Source organism: Colletotrichum lupini, chromosome 2, assembly GCF_023278565.1.
Source record: "Colletotrichum lupini chromosome 2, complete sequence".
NCBI lineage: Eukaryota > Fungi > Ascomycota > Sordariomycetes > Glomerellales > Glomerellaceae > Colletotrichum > Colletotrichum lupini.
The window spans coordinates 4,496,791-4,519,331 of NC_064675.1; the positions used below are offsets into that span (position 1 = coordinate 4,496,791).

The following is a 22,541-nucleotide window of genomic DNA, read 5'->3' on the forward strand; positions in this document are numbered from 1 at the left end:
TACCCTTAATAGCCCGATTCTCGAAACACATCTCCACGAAGACATTGGAATGGCATGAAATCCGGAAAGCCAAGAATCCTATGAACCCAAATACGAAGGCTTAAATCCAGCCTTTGTTCCAGACGGTAATCGAACTTTCAGCGCAGGGTCATCAGTCTGGCCCCCTCCCCCTCCCCCCCCCCCCCCATCATCTACAAGAGCTGGAAGACACCTTGACTGCTGCAAACCTCGTAACATATCTCTCAGGTATTTCTACAGGATATTCCGCGAAGCTGACGACACCTGAAGTATCAAGAAAAGAAAAAAGGAGTGACAGGATCCGGAAAATAGACTCTACCTCGGAGACAAGGTCAGAAGACCACAATAGCTACCAAAGCACTCGCCCAAGCGGCTCTCAAGTGAGAGACCGAACACGACGTCAGAATTCAGATGCACGCGAATTACGCCTTGCCTTTACCCAGGTAAGGAGCGCAACACTATCCACTCTACTCTGAAATATCTCTTCTCCTCGAGAATGGCTCATCATTTTCCTTGCATGTAAACACAACCGTTTCCTCTCGAGTTGCGGCTGAAAGGCAATCCATGCAGAAGCCCCCTCCTATGGCGATCCATATCTGTAAATGATTTCACTGAGTTCTGTATCATCTGAGTCTGCCCTTTTACTTTTGAGCGGCCACTTCTCTACAGTCAGTTGGCTTGACGGGAACGCTGGCCACAGTCTTCAATAAAAACATTACCCAAGACAGCATATACGACAGTTAAGTATGGGGCTTCAGTCATTAGAGGCCACTCTCTTTCGGATCGAGCAGACTAGGTTTGTCCACCAATAACAATAAACGTGCCACAGATACATCACATTGCAAGGCACAGCGAAGGAAGCATGGCCAATGAGGTATGCGTTTCATCATGTATTAGAAGCCATCCACCAGCTTGTCTTATGGACAAGTATTCATCTACCATAACCAAACACACAATGCAACTCATGCGGGATTTTTTTCGTGCCCATGAAACCAGAAATGACTAAAGCCACTCGACATGTAGTTCCGCCAACGCCAAATTGAAGCCTGCAATATGAAAGGTAAACAAGTCTTGAGAAGAGAAGAAAGAAGAAGATGCCTTCGCGCCCAATGTCACTCGCTTTTTATCCCTCCCATCCCAGTGATGCCCGAGAGAGACCTCTGTGTTGAGGTCGCGCCAAGAAACCAAACAGACGGGAAAGCGACAAGATCTACTGTGGCCTTCTACCACCTCAGGCGGTGCAAGAGATAAATGCGGAGACTGAAACCAGTTGACCGCCAAAACCAAAACGCCTTGTACGCTATGCTCTACCATGCTGGAAAATAATGACGAATAACACAATGGTTGGAGGCGAAGCCACCGGTCATGCTCGTGGCAATGCCATGTGCAATGCTGCAGAAGGAGAATTCAAGAAAGCAGCCCAACAGTAGAATCGAACCTCAAGAGGGGGGTGGGGGTATCATGAAGGGTATCATGTAGAAAGGGCAAGTTTTTTTTTTCCTTTAGCCAAGGGTGCGGCCACTGTGAATGGCCGCGGGGTGGTGATGGGAGTTAGTCCGAGGGGTAGTAGGACTGGGCCGAACTGTCGAGGCTGGGCTGAAGTCTGGCACCAAGTATGTTGGCGGGCGAGAGGGATCCCAGCCCTCCTCACTGAGCACACTGAGGTAGCCATTCCCAACCTTGTCCCGCAATGCCTCGATCTTACGGCGGTACATTTCCCCGCTGACATCCCAGTCCTGGGAGTCTGGCGGAGCATCGCGGGTTGTGTAGATGGGGGGAAGTTCGGGAACCACGCTAGTGTCTATGCGGGGAACTTCAGGTTGGGAGTCGGCCTTTCGATTGTCGGCCAGAATGGCAGAGGGAAATGGAGGAATCTCAGGGGCCTGTGAAATACGGTAGTTGTTGGTGTCTGGACCGACTGCGGTGGCTGTGGCATCGGAGGCGAGCACCTTGATGTTCGCAGGGGGTGACGGCACGATACCAGGAGTCACCGTCACAGAGGCATCCGTGGTAGAAAGGTCTACTATCCGTCTCTTTGGTGTTTTGCGGCGGCGAGTAGAGCTAGTGTTCACCTCGCTGGTGACAGCTTTGGGGACTGGGCGCTCCTTGCGGAGAACTGAGGGCTCCTTGGGGATGTCGTAGATGATGGCTGGCTTGCTGACGTCAACAGCCGGGATGTCGGCGGGAGCGGGCTTTACGACCGGCACGGCGGCGGGCACCGGAGTACGCTCCACCAAGTACCTCCTCTCCGAATACGTGGGACCGCAGTTGTCAATGACAACGTCCTCGGTGTAGCCCGGGGTCTTGCGGAAGAGGTTGAAAATTGTGATGCGGTAATCCTTGTGGGTGCGGGTGAAGGGGTTGCCCTCAACCCAGATCTCCCGGATGTCAGGGATTCCAGTGAGTCTGGCCAGCTCCATAGGGTCTGATAGACGGTTGTCGCGAAGGTCCAATCGCTCGAGAGGATAGAGCTTCTCAATGCCGGCGATTGATTGCAGGCGGTTGGCGCGGAGGTTAAGAGCCGAGATGGCCGGGAGGGGATTGCGCGTCAAGGAGTGGAGCCCATCGATCATGCAGTGTGAGAGGTTAAGTGCGCGAAGTGCGGTAAGGGTAGCCAGACTGTCGGGGATCTGAGTGAACAGATTGGATGACAAGTCCAGGGAGTGAAGGGTGTTTGCGAGGGGAACCAAGCTGGTGGCAGGGATGGAGGTCATGGAGTTGTCGGCCAGACTGAGGTGCTTCAAGAACCGCCACTTTGATGCTGGAAGAACACCCATGCTCAGAAGATTCGAGGAGCTGTTGGCGCGGCTGTGGTGCCACGAGTCCGAAAGACTCGAGTGCGAGCTGCCAGAGCCGGAGCGACGAACCTTGTGGCCTCCTCTCATGTGGGAGGGGTTGCGGGAGCTGACTGGGCGAGTAGGCGAATTGCTACGTGGTCTTGATCCCTTTGGAGGCGACATGGCCTCGAACGTTTCCGCCCGAGCCAGAGATGGCCGTCTGCCTTCACCGTGAACATCATCCACAGCATGGTCTTGCGTGCTTAGAGAACCAATGCCCAGGTCACCAATCGAATTGCGCGGGTCTGGTGAGCCCGGCATTGAGGGTGACTTGTGAAGTTCAGCGTGAGGAATGGTGGGACTTCTGCGAGGGCTGGAACTTGCGGGCCAAGGGGTAGTGGGCGATGATTGTTGCTTCGACGTCCTTCTCCGTCGCTTGTCCATATCATCAAGCACAATGTCAATTAGGATATCCGCAGGGTCCTCAACACCAGCGCGCTTCAGCGTCAGCGATCTCAGCTGCTCGGCCATGCGGTCCCACCCGAAGAATTGTCGGAAGTCGATGCTGTTCACCTCGAGGGCCTGGACATTCTTGAAGACGTATAGCGGTACTGCTGAGTCGAATGGGAACTCTTCGTAGCCGCGGATCAGCCGGGCGCGCCAGTCGGGGGCAAGGCGAAGGCAAGGAATTTTGGTGAAGGCCGAGTAAAGGTATTTCAAGTCAGCTTGCGTGGCCGCCTTCTGCCGCTCGGTTCGGGCGGCCGAAATGCTCGCGCCGATGCCAAAACTCGTCCAAAGTGCCGACATGCCTGACATGACGCTTCGAACGCTGGATACGGAATGGATAGAACCAACATCGGAGCCGCGGCTTCGGGATCTTTGGGTGTTGCTCAAAAAGGAGACATAGTTGGCGGATGTTGAGCTATCGTGTAGGTTCTCGAGACGAATCTTCATGGGGCCAACGGGAATGGCGAGTTCTTCGAATCGAGATAGTAGGTAAAACAGATGGTGCGGCGTCAAGGCTAGCTTCGCCGACTTGACAGTGTGCGAGGTGAAGTTGAGAGAACCGAGAGAAAGAGCGGATGCGAGTCCGCTCGAAGTCGAGGCCGAAGTCGAGGGCCTCTCGGGAACGACCGGTGATTGAGGCGTGGGAATGGAGCTGACGCTCTGAGAGGAGCCATGGCGAGAGGCAGCCTGTCTTCGGAATTGCAAGGCGTTGGCGAGAGCCTTTTCGTGCGTGCGCACAAAGCTGGCCAGTTGCTGTAGACGACGATGTTAGCACAAGCAGCACATCAGACCAGGCAGCAAAGCCCATCGGCAAAGGTATGAGAATATGGCTCTTCCGTAGTAGCGTACCTTTATGAACAACTCCCCGTCTTCCGAATCCATGATCAAGGACGCATCAGGGGCAGACGGAGTACAGGGTATGGGTATCTTGGGGGTCGGAAAGGAGGGAAACGGCGAGTATCGGCGCCTAATATGGTCGAAGAAGGTATCCTTCGTCTATAAAACCAGATATTGCTAGTAAGTCGGACGATGGAGGCCAGTCGTGACCGGTTACACCGCAGGCTGTACGAGGAGGGTTAGTATGTTGTTGATGCGTGGCTGAGTGCTTTTCGAGCAGGTGAGAGTGGGAAAATCGGAGTGAGAAGTCGAGGAGAACAAGAAGCGCCGTTGCGACACTCTGCGCAGGCAGCACAGTCGGAAAAGATGAGGAGGCTCGTGAGAGGGACCACGAGCGATGTATCCCCGTTGCAGATGCTGCAGGAGCGGTCTTGTCTCACAACGCTGGAATTTGAGGGGGGAAGTACAAGACGCCGAGGACAACGAGGGGAATGTGAAGTGGTGTTGCCAACTCTCGAAAACACGGGGCGGCCGACGGTGGTGAGTGACAGATGATACAGGCAAAGGCAAACACAGGCAGACAGTGAATATGACAGCCAACAGCAAAGCAACTGGGTGGTGCAGGATGCAAAGTGCAGTGTGCGAGGCAGAGATTTCCCCTTCTCGTTTCCTCTCCTCTGACGAGGCGGCAAGATAAGCAGGCAGTGTAGTGAGGAGTCACAAAAACGAGGCAACAAGCTGGGCAATAGGCAAAAGGCAGCGGTCAAGAACCATGGTACTGGTTTCCTGGTGTTGTTGTTCTCCTGAAGGGTGGCCAAACAGAGGGCACTCACAGTTTTTTTTCTCCTTGGTGTTTCTGGCGTGAAGCGAGATAGAGATAGCTCACCGGGAACAGTGGCTCTCTTTTCTCGGGATGTAGATTTCGGAGGGCTCCTCGTAGGAAGACAGAGGAGAGTCGAAGTCGGGTCGGGAGGATAAGGAGGAGGTTGAGGGTATTCGGAATTGTGATTCGAGGTCGAGGAAGCTATTTCCAAACTCCTCACGACAACTCTGCACGACACAGAGAAAGGAGTGCGAGGGAGACCGAGAAGGGTCTTTCTTAGATGGAAGGGGGGTGGTCGGACGGGGTCCGGGTTTAATAATAACAAATGGTCGCCAACCCAGGCCGCTGATGGTGGTGGTGGTGGTGGTAGCGGTGCTAGGAGGGAAGGTAACAGGTATCGGTGGGAGTGGGAGTGGGAGAGAGAGAGAGAACCGAGAGGTGTGGTGCGCGGGCTAGAGCGGTAGGCGGTACGAGACTCTTTCCTTCCCTCTGGTCCTTGGATACCTACCTAGATACCTGGTAGATTTAGGTACAAGGTAGTGTACATGGATGTCCATAGAGCCGGTACGTACTCAGACAGCCCACGGTCGAATCAACCCACCCGCACCCACACCCTCAATCCACCAGATGCAGCGAACAGAGGACCAGCGGCCAGCCTTCCCTGACGGGTGACCCTTGACCAGGACATGCTTGTTCGAATATCGACAGGGGACTCGAGGACCCATCTCAGTCTCCCACTTTTCAAAGGTGGATACAGATACTGGAAACTGGAGACTGATGATCCAGCAACATGCCATTGCAAGTATCTGAACATGGAGGAGATAGAAAACCCACAGACTCCAAGGACACCCTGATCGTCAAGACTACGGAGTACGACTGCTTTCCTTACCTTAGCATACTATCCCCCCAGCACCCGAGAACGCCCATGTTCAACTTAGCACCGCTCATTTTCTCTCTTAGTCGACCCTGCAGCCCGCACCCTGCCACAAGAGGCGCCAAGGAGGGTTCGCCAGCGGCAGCAGCGAGCAACATGGAGTGAGAGAGCTGGGTCAAGAAGACGACGGTTGGTTGTGGATGGTGGTGGACGATGAGAGAGAAACGCTCGCCAGAGGCAGAGACTGGATGAGAAGGAGACAGGGTGGGAGTGATTGGAAGCTGGGGTCATCCCTGGTTTGTGGCGGCGGGTCATTCACTCAAAGCAGACCAAAGTACCCGGTACAAGCTGGAGCGCCATTTCCATTTCGACTGCAACTGCAACTGCCATTTTTTTTTTTTCGATCCCTCCTCCTTCCTCGTCTCACTCAACTCAACCGTTGGCGTGGCAGGCGAGGCAGGAAACAAGGGGAACTCACGATGCCTGCACCTGCCTCCTGTCTATCCTCAGCCTACCTCACCTACCTACCTCACGCAGTAACCACGTCTGCCTCGCACCACAGATGATAATTGCAACCTGGCTTAGCTAATACCATTTTCAAATACTCGATACTGACTCTCTTCCTCCATTCTCTCTCTCGCTCGTTGCAGCTTGCATCTTGCAGAGCAGACTTGCAGAGACGTGCAGCCCGGCCTGCAAGTCGATGCCTCCGTGTGTTTCTGGTTGTCTCTAAACTCTGCTCATCACATTCTTTCCCTGCCGCCGCGACTGCCTGCTGCGCTGCACGTCTGTTTGACTTGCACCTTCAGTTTTAAGACGTGCATCGCAAGCGCAGCATGCGGCGACAGGGTGCAGTTGCACCTCAGTTGACAGACTGATTTCGTGTGAATTCTGGCCCATGATCTTTTTTCTTTCTTTCTTTCTTTTTTTTTACCTCTCGCTCTCTTTCTCTTTGTCCTGGGCTCCTCCGGTCTCCGTACCTTTGGCACCTTGCCGATGCTTCTCCCAATGCAACCAACCCACACCCCCGGAACCTCATCATATCCTCCTCGACCACGACTACGACTCGAACCGGCCATCTCTTCTGTTGCGACTCGGTCACCAATGCCGCCGTCTCCACGCCGCCCGACCCCCCCGACGAGCCCCGTTCTCCTCGTCCCCTATGTCTTACATGCCTTGTTCCGTACTGCGTACTATCCGTACGCGATTTTCTCCCATGACTTACGACTACGAGAACCTAAGATGACATGCACGTGGGTCCCGTATCTAGTATCGCAGATACTGCTCAGCTCCAGACAGATAGTTATGTACATTAGGCGTCCAATCCGTCGAGCTGTCCGGCGCACGGTCGCTCCATCATCTCCCACCTCTGCCCGGCCCTGACAAGCCTGAGTAGTGGCTTCGTAGTAGACACCCTTGTTTTTTCCAGTCACCCTTCCTTCTCTTTTCCCATCATTTAATTCTCCGTGGCAGCACACATCAAAGCAGTCAAAACATCCATCGTCTTGCGCCTCCGACACCATCTTCTCCGTTGCTTGTCTCGCCATCGGTTACCGGGCGACCAACGGGCGGGCGTGCGGCAGCGGCGGTCAGATGACACCCGTCGCCATCAGCCGGAATGGAACACCTGCGAATAGACACGATTGTTCGCTGCAGTCTGTCGGTCACCGGCCAAAGTGAGACTGACGGCTGACGGGCGCGAGGCAAAGAAACTGTCCAATGGTGCTTCGTACTCTATACAAGCACACTCCAGACCTCTCGCCCGTTTGTCGCCGAGATTTCGGAGCTCGTCTGGGGTGTGTAAGGAGGGGTCCGCCGACGAAGTGATCCTGGCTTGCGGCTGGGGCTTGCGCTTGGCCCCAAACGTGTGACAAGCGACGAGCAGCACCTCGTCAATACGGGTAGTGGAGGTAGCACGAAGAAAAGGAAAAGGCATGGTATGTCTCTGCCCCCGAATAATATCAAATCGCCGGCCATGTCCCCACCATGAACGGGCGAGTCTTATTCGAGTCTTCCCTCGGTATGTCTGCACCTCTGGAATTCGCCAAAGGAGTTCATCACGATCAACAAGCACCAAGAGTATCGGGACTCTCTAGCAGTCGCATTCCTGGCACACGAGACAATCACATCATCGCGACCCCATCCGGATCCAGCGCATTGGGATGACCGGACGAGTGTGAGCATTGCGCCTCCAACCTCTAGAGCAGGAGCCAATTCGCTTCCCCAACTTGCCGGCCTCGGGTCCGGCTGGTGCGCATTTCCACCTCATTTTGTTCATGCGAACTAGCATCAAGGATCTCCAAAGTCGGTCCAACCGCCAATTGCCATGGTATTCTTTTGTTTACACCATGGAAGGTGGTTGTTTTTGTTGACGGGTTCCCCGTCCAACTTGTCAATTTGTGCTGTTTGGAGTAGTGGCAATCGGCTGCGCTTCTTATCAGGCTGTTGTCTGCGCGGGGTCGTCTGAAGGCGGTTGCCATCTGCCAGGAGAAGCCAAGCCCAGCAAGACCACGGGCCGTTGATAACGCATTCCAGCGAACATGGCCGACTCGTCATGCAAAGGACATTAAGCTATAATGCCGTTGCCCGTTGTAAAAATGGACTGATTACGCCATTGTTTTCTGACGGATAAAGTCCACGTTGGCAATGCGATCTGCTGCAACTTGATGCCGTGTCAATATATCTGCCTTTGAGGTGTTGTCGTGATCGTCAATGTTTGACGCGACAAGACGCGGCGCGAGGGTTGCGAAGTTGCGATGCGGCATTACTTTTGGCGAATGCATAAGGTAACGTCGCGGGGCGTTTATACCATACCATTGCTATGGAACAATACTTCGTACTCGGTAGTTTTAGCCTGGAGACGACATGGGCACCAACATCGTCAAGGCATATACTCGGTATCGTAGTTGATATTGCCATGAAGGACGATTCAATAGCTCGAGTTGGCGACTGCAAAAGAAAAGCATAGTAAGATTGCAGCGGCTCAAGAGATCCAATGAAGCGCATGGATGGTCACGGCGACACTGGATCGTGGCGGAGAGGTCAATCTCGTCTTTTCATCGCCTGTTTCGCCTGGCGGTCCACTGGAAGCCCCCCCAGCACGGTCATCCCATGTCGTGCGCTAAGGGATCCCGGGCAATATGGCACCCTGCAAGCCACCCCACTCGAGGACCCTCCATCGTCTTTTTGAGAAGTGTCAAGGGTACTTTGTACTTGCGAGTGCACATACGGATACAAGCACAACAAGGTGGGTGGCGCCTTCCTCTTTCGAGCAATGGGCAAAAGATGCATCTCGCTCTCATGCGCAAACAAATCTCACTGGCTAGGATTGTGGCCATGTCCGTGCACTGCGCTCGTCAGACTTAGCGTCTTGCACTATGAACTTGCCTGTCTTGGTACCGGTACTTTACGGAGTAGGGGCCTCCACCTCTTGAGGAGCAGAACGCAACAGGGAAGGCAGGGAATATCGGGCCAGCACAGAAAGGCCCTCCTTCTTCGCGGTTGCATCTCCTCAACAATGATATAGCGATATTCAACGGCTGCTATCACCACCCGAAAGAAGAAAAAGGTGGTCCCTTAATCAGTCCGAATCCATGACTCTGTCTCTTCGCGACTATGGCCACCTGTAATTCGACATCAGATATATGAGCCTCATCTATCCGTAGGTACGTTGTTGATTCATACTGCGGGAACACTAAGGGCCACCATAGTGAATACCAGCCGTTAGTGAGAACAGGCAGTGCAGTAACGTCGAGGCAACTTTAACCTTTTGGTTTCTGTCTTCCCCCAGATCATCCCTCTAAGCGTTTCTCCAGTTTCCAAGGGTTAGATTGAATGTTTGCCACTGCGTTTTTAGAAACTGGGCTGAAGAATCGACACCTTACCCAAAACCAGAATTCAAAAACCTGGGGTAATAGGACCAACATTCTAAAGGGCTGAGAAACATGTTCTGGATGAAACGTTTGTCCAGGCCGATGCCCAACTCAGATAGACATGTTTTGCGCCTCAAACGAGACTTTGACCGGACTAAAATAGCACATTGCTTCGACTCTGACTAGGCAACTTGGGTAAAAGCACGTTGATGATAAATCCAAATGAAGAAACTAAGGTGCTGCCAAACAACACCAACCACCACGTTTATTCACCTAAAGTAAATAGGTACTTGCAACGGCGCACGTTTTCTCTCTGAACCAAGTCCTCTTTCTACTCGGCGCGCGAACCCTTCGGACCCGACTCTGGAGCCAAAGAGATCCGCGCTACTATTTCGAGAACGAACGGTCAACCCAACCCTTCTCCAACGACATGACATGTGCCCTGCGCTTAATACCGTTTATCCGCACCGAGGCGTGGTAATTAACCTGCCTTCTCATCTTGATTACCCAACCGTGTAGATATTCTGGGTATAAGCCTGGACACAGCTCCTTGGGGCATTATCTACCTTACCTTGCAGACATCGATAGTATACAGAGTTTTTTTTTTCTTCTTCAGTGTTTTGTGAGTCTTGACCGTTCCTTCAGGTAGGCATGGGAAGGGACCAAAGTATACAGGAACTCCCAAAGAGTCAGGAGGCGGGGTCGGCCGTTCGTGCCTACCTAGATACCTCTTCAACTCCAAGTTTATCCATGTCTCTTGCAATATAAACGTCCCTCAGTCAAGGCACCTTACCTTGGGTCCTCCGTACTACGACTCAAGGCAGGTGCCCTTTCCCAAGGTACCTTACTACACGTATTTCAACATGCTTCTGTCGAACCTGCCATCTTTCTCTGAGCGCCACGCCAAATGGAAGTCACGATGATCATCTACAGAAGTGACTGTTGTGTACAGATGCTCTTTCCCCCCATGCCAGTCAACCAGTTAGTTACAGACTCGTCCCGCTGGTTTCCGCTCGTCGATCTTGGTGCGGTACCCATACTTTTGTTGCGCGTGCACGCATTCCCATTATCATCCTCCAAATCTCCAGGTGCCCCTCTCCGCTCCATCGTCCAATTAGACCATTGGCACCATCCCTTTGCTTCCTTCCATGTGCCGTCGTCACTTGTACCGAAACATAGCAAAGAAGATCTTTACCTTTCCCTCCTCGGCCGAATTGCACATCACCTTGTTTCCTCCCACCTTTTTTGCTACATGCATGCAACATGTCGGCAACGCACATTTTCTTCCAGCACATATCACATACCAGAGAATCGAATCAAGCAGGATGAAGATGGGGCCCGAATTGCCAAAGAACGCGTTCCGCCGACACGGAGCCAATCCGAGCAAGGTTTGTAGCTGCATCCTGGGCGGAAACGGAGCAGCAATTATGTCATAATTCCACCAGCTCGAGGGGCCGCGATGCCACCTGATTGGGAACGCAGCGAAAGCACCACAGCGCAACTTCGCAACAGACCTCGTCGTCGATGCGAGGGCATGTCATCCTGCCTCTGACCCTCCGCCCGTCATCCCTGCAGACAGCCAACGACCCTCCACCAGCCGATCCCTCCCACGGCCATTCTTCACAACCTCACCCCCACTTCACCCTTCTTTTCTTCCGCCTGGCTGCCAATCTAAAAGGGCAGACGCCGAATTGTGGATGGCATCCCCCAGTGCCAGCGGTCTATTCCTCTTCGGGGACACACCTGGTTCAATCTTCACCACCATCATGCTGTTCCCCTCCGTCCAGTGCGCAGGCGCGGGCAAGACAGAGAGAGTAAACCGGCCAGAGGAGACCACGCCCGCCGTCCCCGTGGGACATTTACATCGTGGCAGACGCGCGTGGAATATCATCGTGCACCGACGTGCAGCACCACATCATCCACTCTACCAACAACCCATGTCGTCTCCGGGCCCTCTCTTTCGCTCCATACGCCGGGCCTCTTTTCCATCGTCCCACGTCCACGGCCCCGATGCTATGCTTCAACTCTATCATGACGCATGCTCTTTCACGTCGCAGGTCGACGTGTGGTCACTACCTATGCGCGCTCTCTAGACTCTCTCCCATGAGCTGGGATGCTGACGCGCTGTTACATAAACGCACCCGCTCGGCATTCATCATTGTGGATTCAGGAACGGGGACTCCATCGTCAAGCAGCCTCATTTTGCGAATAGCTGCATTTTCCATTGAGATTCACAACAGCCTCGACGGAGGAATCGTACGGCGGCGCTACGGATACCGCCTGAGACGTTCTCGACCGGGAACGTTGCAACAATGTCGGTCAGCCGGCGGAGTGCACGGCCGACCCTCTTGCGCGGGTGCTTGCAGCGGCGGAAGTGTGTGTGCACGCTACATCTGTCGCTCACAGGTATACGATACATGCCAACTTTGGTGTACGCGGGATACACACTACACTACACCCTCAACTTACTGTTCCTGCACGTACAATGGGTGAATCGACGGCGACGAGTACCTATTGAACCTCGCCTACCTACAACCGCCAATCGCCAATCTGTCCGCTTCCCCTGCCCTACCACTCGCTCGATGCGATGCCGTGCAGCCCCTCATTTTCACTCCGTAGACTACCACCATGCGCGACGAATCTCTCACACTCTGCAACACATTTCTTTGCGCCTTCATGTCGCTGCTGCTCTTCACCGCTTCTCCGCTGTTCATCGGAATGTCCTAGAATGAGGCAAACGAGGAACGGGCAAAGGATGAACAATACGACTGTTTTTCCGTGTCTCGCGTATTGGTTGCAACGCTGAACACCTTTTTTGATCACATCGAACCTTTGCCCCGTCGCATTCTCAGGTGTCTTCGTCTGGCGGGGTCAGCCTCAGTGCCATGTGCCCCGCGCGGGAGTGGTAATGAACCAGAACATTCATCATGTGGGCGTGGCTGGACAGTGCCGCGACGTCCTCCGAGCCACCGACACTGATAGCTAGTCGTTGGAGCTCATTACCCAACCCTTTTCCTGCCGCCACGAACGGGGCGGTTCGTCTGGCGGTCTTGGATATCTGAGACCTGGTACCGGAGTAAGGGCGAGGCCGGAAAGGCGCAATCGCTGTAAAGCGAGTCAGTCCCATATCTCAGACGACTACCTACTGATATTCTGGCGTCTGCGCTGACCCAGGCACGAGAGAAGCGATCATCAGGCACTTGAGGCTCGTTCTCGGGGATGGCTCTTGTTTGGTGTGGTTCGCTGCACTGAGAAGGGCGGTGGGAGGATGCAGGTGGTGCACTACCAGACTACACTACAGCACCACCTCGAGCCTAAAAGACATGATGGAGGGCAGATGCTGTCTCCTCATTCGGCGTTGGTTTGTCCATATCAGTGAAACATGGCCCAGACCGAACCAGGCCGCCTACGAGGTTCGCGACTTTTGACCTGCAGGCGTCAAAATCATTTGACATTCAGACATTTTCCTCCGCATCCTAATCGGGGTGCGTGGTCTTATCCGAGAGTCCAGGCCTGCAGACGGGGAGAAATCGCCTTTGATGGTGGACGAAGCCGTGATACGATGTCGTTGAACCCGAGCCGAGAAGAATGAACCACGACGGCCAACCACCGAATTCGCAAATGCCTTGGAAGTTGGAACAGGTTCCGATGCCAAGGGAGCGTCGCTAATGGACTAGGGATGAGCGGCGCCGCTGCGAGCATGTGAGCCCATCCATGGTGCAACGGAGCCGCCCACCAATGATGGGCCGGACATGCGAGGCTGGAGAGTCTATGAGTCTGGGGACTGGGAAGCGGGAGGACCGCTGACTCGCCAGCCAAGAGAGATCGTCCAGCTGTGCGATTCACGTTTCACACCGTGAGTCGTTTTTCTGATACTCACCGTTGAGCGGTGGACTGCCGAACAGCCGTCGATCTCACCGGACCTGGGCTACCGAAGAGGTTCCATAAGTGACCGAGTCTTGCGGTTTGGAAACTTGACGTGTCGACTGCAAATGGGATCCCGACGAACCAAACCCCCCGCTACCCAGCTAGGGAAGACTGGCTTGCCTTGGTTGTTGACGGGTTCTTCATACAACCCGGGAAGAAGTGGCCTGCCTTTCGCCAGGAAACTCTGGACGGATGGCCGGAGGAGCTTAGCATCACATAGCTACAGTACACTACGCCTGAGGTGTCGTTCACGCCAGCCACAGCACTAATGCAACTTTGCCATTTACACTACCAAAGCTCATTTGTATAAGCTGCAGCAGGATCCACGGCTTCACCTAAAGTCTGACGTTTGTTCATACGCCAAGATTGGCGACCACGGATCGGGACCCTCACTTCTGTTCTCGTCTTCCAGACGCGAAAGATGGGAATTCCGCTATTACCGTACTACAGACACGGGTATGAACAATGGCGCTACTCTCGCAGCAAGGTTCGATTCAGATCTAGGGTGCAAAAAACAAGGCTGCTTGAACCCTGAAGATCCTCCAAGAATGCGCCGTCTACTTTACGGTCCTTACCGAGCTCGCCGAGAGCTGGAACTCAACCGCTAATACGTGACAGTAGAGTTGAGGCACATGATTTGAAGATGCAGCCGCTTCTGGGGGGCGAGGAATGCACATTTGTCGTCTCATCAGGGGGGGAAGAGAGGCTACAGGGAGGCGATACGCCGATTGCTCGCTCACCGCTCCGTCGCGAAAATTCTCTTTTTCCTGCAGGCTCGCACACCTTTTTTTGTTTTATGCGAGAAAGACTGCAAAGAGTGGATTCTCCGAGACGCACGACTGGAGGACGACCGGGGTGGTCATCGGGCCTTGTTCCACTAGGAAGGCAGAGGAGGAATGACGCTATTCCCAGTACGTCTTAGAGCAGGAAGCTGGGATCGCTCGAACCAGTTGACTTCTCGACTGTCGACTTCAACCTTGACTTCAACCCTGACTTACATGAGGGTTGTGATGGTCTGTGCTCGTGCTGTTGGCGGCTCATGACGAGCAGTGCCACGGTCAAGTGTACACACAATCACGGGCTGTTCTGTGTCTCTACCTATCTTTGAGCGCAGCTGCGGTCTGGTGCAAGAAAAGGAGGGGCATTGATTCGGACCCCTGGAGCTGCCCCTCGATCTCGTGGGGAATTGGCGATGACCGTTGGCTGCGGCCAACCAAACGCCATTCCCGCCTGCACCACGCAACCCGAGTACGCATCCTCATTCTCCCGCTCTCTCCCTGTCCTTGGACCGCAAATAGACGCCCTCAAGCGTCGCCTACCTTCTTTGGCAGGTTCTCGCTTCAGCTTCCATCTGATCTCATGGCGGCCGGCATGGAAGCGAAACTCGGCGGAGCCTCTTGAGTCCCTGTTGAACGGGGTCCATTGTGAAGCCTCAATCCATCCCATACCACCAGCTCCCGTACGTATACAAGGCCTTGCCTCATGCAGACACTCGTCGGCGCATGTACCAAGATACACTATCTTTAACCTTTACTCGGCTGAGGTGTGATGGAGGTTTAGAGGCTCCGTTTCTCTTGTCTTTGCACTGCCGGCAGCACACCACAGCGGCTCCATTCAAGATGCCACACTTTCAGCTTTCTTATCCAATAAGTCCGCGGTGTTTACTGAGTATCCAAACGGGGCTACTGTCGAATGCTATCTATCGGAAGGCTGCTCATTCCCCCCCACACTCAGGTATAGGTATGCTCATCTCGGGAGTCTGCACCACATAGTAATTACACTACACTAGGTAACACAATGAGTACACTAATACCTGGTAGGCTCCTGTCAGACCCCGGACCTTGTCTCTTGCGCTATCCTCTGCTACGGCCTCCGCTCTCGCACGTCAACAACCAGGTAGTCGAGGACCCAATGTGCAGCCGTGGGGTTTTTTTTCGTTTCTTTTTTGCGGGCATCGTATGAATTGCCGTCGAACCATCTTGAGCTGATGATCTGACGCCTCTACAACCACCAGCCATGGTAGGCGTCATGTTGTGATGGAGGATCGCGGGGAAACATCATCCATCGCTTCATGCTTGATACATTCCCTACGCTTACCCGCAGACACGCGCCAGTCAACTTCGGGACATGCCTGGTATTCAGACTTGGGGCAGCTGCTTGAGGACCCTTCACTATGTCTTTACAATTTTCCACACTGCAAATGCCATCCGTACTTTTTGTACGACTTCAGTGTTGCCTCGAACTGTGGTGCAACCCACCTTAGATTTTCTCATTCTTTTTGAATAATGGAATCGTTGCAGACGACCTGCCCCTGTGCTTCTCGTTCTTTGAACGGGCAGAGAGCACACGCTCACTGCATGCAGACGCCCGGAATCAGGCACTCGGTGACCTTCATGCCGGCGTCCGGAGCCGCCATCTCAGTCGGTGGGGAATGCGATCGAGTCCTGCTGCATGTTGCCCCTATTTACAACGGCCAGCCATTGCCCGAGTTCGGTCTGCCGCCAGCGTAGGTCCCGCTACGCTGTGCGATGCGATATAGCGATACCAATAATCAGAGTAAAATGGGGCATGAGTCGTTCCACTCAGTTCGGTGGAGACTAGGACCCCCCCATCAGCCAACATCACGCATTATCTCAACCCTGACCATTGTTGGACGACCGACTCGAGGGATGATGACGGCATCGTTTGAAAGGCGGGGTGGAACGAAGGATAATTCCTGAGCGTGAGGTGGCCGCCAGACCGAACCACCAAAGCCCGCAATATCTACTCTTCTCCAATCCTCCGTCCGGCAGCGGAGGCAAATGTCGAATTCCATTCGTTGCAACCAATCCCGCACGGTGAGAAGGCCGCTTATCATCACACCGCTCAGCAAGCGCCCGGCAGTGTGTCGTATACCTCACCACTTTGTAACCTCTCTCTACTGGTTCTTGGGAATGGCCTCACCCGAGGTCTGTACCCCGCCTGCTGCAACTCCCCCTCTCTCCAAAGACGAGGCGATCGACAGGTCCTTCTCTGCGACAGGACGAACCCTCATCAGCTCGTCGGAGGGGCAGAGGGAGGACCTTGTATTTCTTCAGTTGCCCCTCACTACGCCATTTGGAAAATGTCTGTTGATCAGCCGTTGAAGGTTCGACGTGGCTTCTGGCAGGCAGGGATAGCCTCGTTTCGCCCCCGTAAACTCTGAGGCTGACTGACCGCCATAGATCGCCCGCCACCCGATGTACTCCGTATACATACACTATTCCACCTTGCCAAGTGGGACTTTGTAGCCGCCAGCTAAGCCAGCACCAGCCTTGCCAGCCAACTTTTTTTTCTGGAAGTTTTGTTTTTCCTTCGTCGGACTTCTATGCAACGGCCGGCCACTTACATGGACACCACTTACACAGGCTTCACCCCAGCCGCCACCGCCAAACAACCACGCTGTCGGTGGTTCGTGATGCGATTCCCTAGGCGTTTCCTCGATCTGAACCTACCGTGGCATCCTGCTTTTCGACATGCGCTAGCCACTGGCTCAGTCCACAGTCCACGTATCTCGCCCCAAGAATCTCTCGACTGTTTCCAGCTTCCGAATTCCCACAAATACCATTCACCTTCTGGACCCGGAACGATGAACATCAGGGAAAATGCCCGCCGCGGCGGTTGGGTCGGAGTCGACTCCGCGAGGTTGGGGGTGTCGAGAGACCGTGTGTACACGCTACTTTCTCATTTTCTAACGCACGCCATATAGGACAAGGACAAGGCGAGACACACTCAGCTTCCAAACATAGAATTAGGTCGTCCTAGTATGACCGATCATCAGGGACACCAGAGAGGGCCGATCAGGGGCTCTAGGCCGATCTGTGCCCGTGGCCCTTCTGCCCCTCCCGTTCTGTACGCGGTGAATATCAGAAAGCACTTGTTTTTTTCTTCAAGTAAAGCGTCGCTCTGAGGCACATGGAGGGGTAACGGTAAGGCTGTAAGGGGCGGTCTGGTGAAGATGTCGACTTGGCTCCCTCGGGATGCACGTACGCCTTGCTGGAACCAAGGCAGTTGTGTTTCTTGCCATGTCAGGCCCACGACTTTTGTTGGATCGAGATGCGTTTTGCGGGTTCCGAGAGGGGAGCTCTATAGGGCTGCTTACATTCTGTCGGTCTGGGCCCGGTTGAAGCATGCAGCATGACTATGTAAGATCGACGATGTTATCGACGGTTTCTTACTCCTGCATCGCGAAGAGAATGCTGTGGATGGGTACGTTCGGCGGGGTTCGCCAGCAATATGCGGCAACAGCGCGTCTCTGCTTTCCGTGTGATTTGAAGAGATTTCGAGACTTGAGGTTGGTGACATTTACGTTGCGAAGTGGCTTTGGAGGGGGATACTGGCACCGGGCAGCCTCGACGTCTACCGGCTCGGGGCAGGCTGGTTCTCCTTTTCGGTTCTGGCTAGGTCTTGGTGAGTGGTACATCGCGTCTGCGCTCAGAGCATGGCACAGTGAGGTTTGTGTTGTGTGTAGATCGTCTCGCTCTGGAGTCGTGGGTGAAAGGGACTCTGGATGTCAAAAGTAAGTTGACGCGCGACACTAGCCCAGTGTCTACTGTGAATGTTTGAGACATCGGTTCTCTCTAGTTTTCTCTCAGCTATCTTGTTCGTGGAGACGTCTCTGTCCAATCTTTTGAGCATTAAATCTGCTAGAATCTCGTCTACATTGGGATTCAATCATGATACAGTATTGTACAACCTTGTTCAATGATAGGAGAACAGCTAACCTCCCTCTCAGGGCAAGTGCGAATTCTCCCATCATCCACGAACCCATCAATCACATATACATACCTACATCTCACGCCCCAATCTTGACAAGACGATCAATAGCCCGTCCATCATCCAGCGCCCAGCCTGTAGAGACGTCCAGCTTGAGCTTCTCCCCGCCCGCCTCCATCCTCAGGAACCCTTCCTTGGTGATGGCCCTCCGGACGCCGTACCACGCCGCCTTGAATCCTTTACTCGCATGCCGGAACGGCGTCGTCATGAGATGTCCCTTGTCGTACTCCCAGTCGGCTCTCGACTGCACCTGCCTTTGCCGCGCGGCGGCCCTCTCCATGGCGGGCGTGGGCGTTACGAAAGGCGAGTAGATCCGGGTCGGGATGGTGACCTGGTCCGGCGCGAGGAGGAACTTTTTGGGGGTTCCGGGCAGGATGCGCTCGCACGTGATTTCGAGCACGACGGGTGTTGCTTTCGCGCTGCTCACGCCCAGGGGCAGCACACCGGCGGCGGACTTTTCGCCCGCGGACTTCAAGAGGGACGCCGTCGGCACGGCGCGGATGACCTTGACGATGTTGCGGGCGTTGAAGAGGAAGTAGGAGCCGAAGCCGGCGGTGGCGACGCAGATGAGGGCGAAGGCGTGCGGGACCCAGGCGGCGAGGTCGGGAGGGGGGTCGAGGAGGGTGAAGTAGTAGTTTACGCCGGCGTAGCTGTAGAACATTGTGGCGGCGGACCAGGCTGAGACTTTCATCCAGAGGTGGGAGGCGGCTTCGTAGAGGACTGTTGGTTGGGGGCGCTGGGCGAGGGTTGTCGCGAGGGCGTAGGCTGAGCCTGCGGTGGCGCCGGCGCCGGCGCCTGGGGGTGCTGCCGCGGGGTTCGTTGTCGTCTTTGGTGATGTTGACGGGAGGGGGGATTTCGGAGGAGGATGAGGTTTGGAGACTGCGCTGCGGGTGAGGTTGTTTGGGATCGTTGTCGTGCGCGAGGGTTTTGCGGCGTATCGGAGGGGGAGAAGGGAGCTGAAGAGCCGGCGGGGGAGAAGGGGTTGTGTCGTTGCCGTTGTCGTCGCGCAGAGGGGCCCGGGTCGGGAGGCGAGGAGGAGGCAGAGGCTCATGCCTCTCGAGGAGGCTGCCATGGTTGCGGATTACTGGTGGTGGTGGTGACAGAAGACCTCTGAAATGAAGCCAATTATACAGAAAAAAAAAAGAGAGGTTTGGGGATTTGCGCCGCAGTGGCCGTGGCTCAATTGGTCCCGGCAGGAATGCGTCAAGCTGTCGCGGGATATCGTACGTGGTGGAAATTGAAGCTATCCAGAAAAGTTTCTGTGGAGCATCAGACGTCTTGACGACCGGGGTGGAAGGTGTCTCCACTAGCGATATGCGACGTCCAATCTGCAGCAGGGGACTTTTTTTTGGTGTCCTTGCCTGCCCGTGCTGTAAGGTAAGGTGAGGTGCGGTCGGAGAGCGGCGCAACGATAAGGCGCCACAGATGTTTGAAGCCGCTCAGAAAGCGAGTACGTACTTTTTGGTTGTCATCCGATCTAACGGGCGAGGAAGGGGCCAATGGGACCAACAAATTGGCGGCATTTTCTTGGTCCGTGCTCGTACAGTGTCTCCCCTCCCCCCTGTTCGCCGCCAAAATTCGGCGATAAGCCACACCAGGCCCTGTCCGGTCCCACCCCAACAGGTCCATGATTGCTGGCGCTAGAAGGAAGCTCACCCAACGGAGCTCGACAATTTTATCCTTGCGCGAGAGAAAGAGACGCAGATAGAGCACAAGGCGCCGCCCCGGGTTCGCTTTTTCGACCACCGACACCGACCACGCCCGAACGGACAAGCCTTCGTTCAACCCACTTTGGCGATTTCCTCTTCTTTTTTTCCCCTTGTCCACCGTCCTCCGACTCCAACGACCAAAACGCCTGCGTCCCCTCGTATTGTGTGGTCCGACAACGGAAAATCAATTGGGGAAGTTTTTTTCTTTGAAAGTTATCCCTCAATTGAATCGATCCGAACCCGCTCCGCTCCCTACGCATCCCCGAATAAATCTCCGGCTCCGACGAACGGTTCCCGTGAATTGTAAAGATGGCTTCCCTTGCGACGGCGGCTCGTCTTTCTGCGAGGGTTGCTGGCCGGAGAATACCCGCAGAGTCCACAGCTCGAGGTCCGTAAATCAACTTGTCCCCTCTCAGAGATGCTGTAGCTGCCAGCAGATACACCCTTTTGCTGTCCCTCTGCCACGACGTGAAACCGCGAGACAAAACCGGAGCTGACCACTCTTCGACCTCCCCATAAACAGGCTTCCGGACTTCAGCACGATGCCTCGCGGCCCAGAACTTCTCCATGCCCGCCCTCTCCCCGACCATGACGGAGGGCAGCATCGCCAGTTGGAAGGTCAAGGAGGGTGAATCCTTCTCCGCCGGCGACGTGCTCCTCGAGATCGAGACGGACAAGGCTACCATGGACGTCGAGGCCCAGGACGACGGCGTCATGTTCAAGATCACCACCGGCGACGGCGCCAAGGCCGTCCAGGTCGGCACCCGTATCGCCGTCATCGCCGAGCCCGGCGACGACCTCTCCTCTCTCGAGGTTCCCGCCGAAGACAACACCTCCTCCTCTTCGAAGCCCGCCCCGGCCGCCGAGAAGTCGGCACCCAAGAGCGACGGCCCCGCGGCGGCATCGGCTCCCGCGCAGCAAAAGGGTGGCGCGGCCAAGACCTCCGGTTCCAAGGCCCGCGAGCAGCGATACCCCCTCCTCCCCTCCGTCCAGGCCCTCGTCAACGGCCACGGCCTCGGCAAGGACGCCGTCAACCAGATCGAGCCCACGGGCCCCAACGGCCGCCTCCTCAAGGGCGACGTCCTCGCCTACCTGGGCACCATCAACGCCGAAACCCCCTCCAAGATTATGAACCGCGCCGTCAAGATGTCCCACCTCGACCTAAGCAACATCAAGGTCGCGCCCAAGAAGGAGGCCCCGGCACCCAAGAAGGCCGAGGCCGCCGCCGCCGCGCCCGCCGCCCCCGTCGACTCCGAGGTCGCCCTCCCCGTCTCCCTCGCAAAGGTCCTCGAGGCCCAGAAGCGCATCCAGTCCACCCTCGGCGTCTTCATGCCCGTCTCCACCTTTGTCGCCCGCGCCGCCGAGGTCGCCAACGACGACCTGCCCCCCTCGGCCCGCAAGGCCACCGCCGACGAGCTCTTCAACCAGGTCCTCGGCCTCGACAAGCTGGCGCCCCGCGGCTCCCGCGGATACTACCTGCCCCAGATCTCCGCCCTGCCCGAGTCTTCGCTCCTGGCGCCCCGCGCGTCCAAGAGATCGTCCTCGGCTGATATCATCGACTTCCTCGCCGCGCCCGCCAAGAAGGCCGTCTCCGCTAAGAAGCCGGTCGCTGCTCACCACACCCCTGGCATGTCGTCCGGAAGCAACCTGTTCACCGTGACGGTGCCGCAGGGCGATGAGAAACGCGCCAAGGTGTTTTTGGAGAGGGTCAAGGTGATTTTGGAGGAGGAGCCTGGCAGACTTGTTCTGTGAGTTGCTGTACTTGTGAGGAAGAAATAGACGGAGACGCTTTGGGAGACACTGGGGGTTTGGAGGAGGACATGAGAACGAAATATTCATCATCACCAAACTGAGGAGACTGATAGAAATCTTTGTCTTACACCCGACGCGGTGGGAAGAGAATGTACTTGTAGCGTGTTGTGGAAGTGGGGATACAGTTGAAAACGTCGTATACATATATACACCGTCCCAAATTCAGTTTTTCAGATGATCTTTCTAACCTTGCTGGTCGTCAAGAGCAGTGTCCGTACCATATTGGCCGAGCTGTCTCGTCCTGCAGCTGTCGAAATGAGTTGCGACCTTGTTGGCACAGGCTCTCGTATATATCTTGCCCAAGGGTGTTTTACGTGGGTTTTCACTCAATGGACCTGGGAACGACATCGCGGCGCTATCAGTCTCCAACGTCTCCCCCTTTTCTACATCATCAAGTACGCGTCAGACAGTCGCGGTCCCGGTGCCTCTTCAACACGGAGTAGAGAACATTTTATCGAGAGCTGCGCTGACGAAGACTGGATTTGTGTGGACTACGTTGGGATTCTATCTCCACTGGTGACTCTGCCCGCTTGACATATACATCGGATGGGTTATCATGGGCCAGAAATGGTCCTTTTTAGCGGGCCAAGT

At 55.1% G+C, this 22,541-nt stretch overlaps 8 protein-coding genes across 8 annotated transcripts; 2 read left to right on the plus strand and 6 right to left on the minus strand.

Annotated features, from left to right (window-relative positions):
- Positions 1 to 1,020: 1,020 nt before the first annotated feature.
- On the minus strand, positions 1,021 to 1,332 carry CLUP02_03664 (uncharacterized protein; the record flags this gene model as incomplete). Its single annotated transcript, XM_049282682.1, has 1 exon — positions 1,021 to 1,332. The coding sequence occupies one exon, from the start codon at positions 1,330 to 1,332 to the stop codon at positions 1,021 to 1,023; it is 312 nt and encodes a 103-aa protein (XP_049139825.1).
- A 188-nt stretch (positions 1,333 to 1,520) lies between these two features.
- CLUP02_03665 (leucine Rich Repeat domain-containing protein) lies at positions 1,521 to 4,184 on the minus strand (the record flags this gene model as incomplete). Its single annotated transcript, XM_049282683.1, has 2 exons — positions 1,521 to 4,055; positions 4,152 to 4,184. The coding sequence occupies 2 exons, from the start codon at positions 4,182 to 4,184 to the stop codon at positions 1,521 to 1,523; spliced, it is 2,568 nt and encodes an 855-aa protein (XP_049139826.1).
- Positions 4,185 to 4,378: 194 nt separating this feature from the next.
- On the minus strand, positions 4,379 to 5,434 carry CLUP02_03666 (uncharacterized protein; the record flags this gene model as incomplete). Its single annotated transcript, XM_049282684.1, has 1 exon — positions 4,379 to 5,434. A coding segment is annotated over one exon (1,056 nt), but the record flags the coding sequence as incomplete, so codon positions are not given.
- A 2,011-nt stretch (positions 5,435 to 7,445) lies between these two features.
- On the minus strand, positions 7,446 to 7,772 carry CLUP02_03667 (uncharacterized protein; the record flags this gene model as incomplete). Its single annotated transcript, XM_049282685.1, has 1 exon — positions 7,446 to 7,772. The coding sequence occupies one exon, from the start codon at positions 7,770 to 7,772 to the stop codon at positions 7,446 to 7,448; it is 327 nt and encodes a 108-aa protein (XP_049139828.1).
- A 353-nt stretch (positions 7,773 to 8,125) lies between these two features.
- Positions 8,126 to 8,601, minus strand: CLUP02_03668 (uncharacterized protein; the record flags this gene model as incomplete). The annotated part of the gene is made up of 2 exons (XM_049282686.1): positions 8,126 to 8,384; positions 8,447 to 8,601. The coding sequence occupies 2 exons, from the start codon at positions 8,599 to 8,601 to the stop codon at positions 8,126 to 8,128; spliced, it is 414 nt and encodes a 137-aa protein (XP_049139829.1).
- A 6,226-nt stretch (positions 8,602 to 14,827) lies between these two features.
- CLUP02_03669 (uncharacterized protein) lies at positions 14,828 to 17,563 on the plus strand (the record flags this gene model as incomplete). Its single annotated transcript, XM_049282687.1, has 12 exons — positions 14,828 to 15,059; positions 15,124 to 15,178; positions 15,241 to 15,375; positions 15,456 to 15,548; positions 15,659 to 15,866; positions 15,999 to 16,141; positions 16,222 to 16,318; positions 16,374 to 16,740; positions 16,839 to 16,900; positions 17,022 to 17,068; positions 17,158 to 17,305; positions 17,363 to 17,563. 12 exons carry the CDS (start codon positions 14,828 to 14,830, stop codon positions 17,561 to 17,563), a joined length of 1,788 nt encoding a protein of 595 aa, XP_049139830.1.
- A 118-nt stretch (positions 17,564 to 17,681) lies between these two features.
- On the minus strand, positions 17,682 to 19,501 carry CLUP02_03670 (uncharacterized protein; the record flags this gene model as incomplete). Its single annotated transcript, XM_049282688.1, has 4 exons — positions 17,682 to 17,766; positions 17,832 to 18,135; positions 18,207 to 18,271; positions 18,453 to 19,501. 4 exons carry the CDS (start codon positions 19,499 to 19,501, stop codon positions 17,682 to 17,684), a joined length of 1,503 nt encoding a protein of 500 aa, XP_049139831.1.
- A 946-nt stretch (positions 19,502 to 20,447) lies between these two features.
- On the plus strand, positions 20,448 to 22,484 carry CLUP02_03671 (biotin-requiring enzyme; the record flags this gene model as incomplete). Its single annotated transcript, XM_049282689.1, has 4 exons — positions 20,448 to 20,526; positions 20,662 to 21,886; positions 21,936 to 22,063; positions 22,117 to 22,484. 4 exons carry the CDS (start codon positions 20,448 to 20,450, stop codon positions 22,482 to 22,484), a joined length of 1,800 nt encoding a protein of 599 aa, XP_049139832.1.
- Between the last annotated feature and the right edge of the window lie 57 nt (positions 22,485 to 22,541).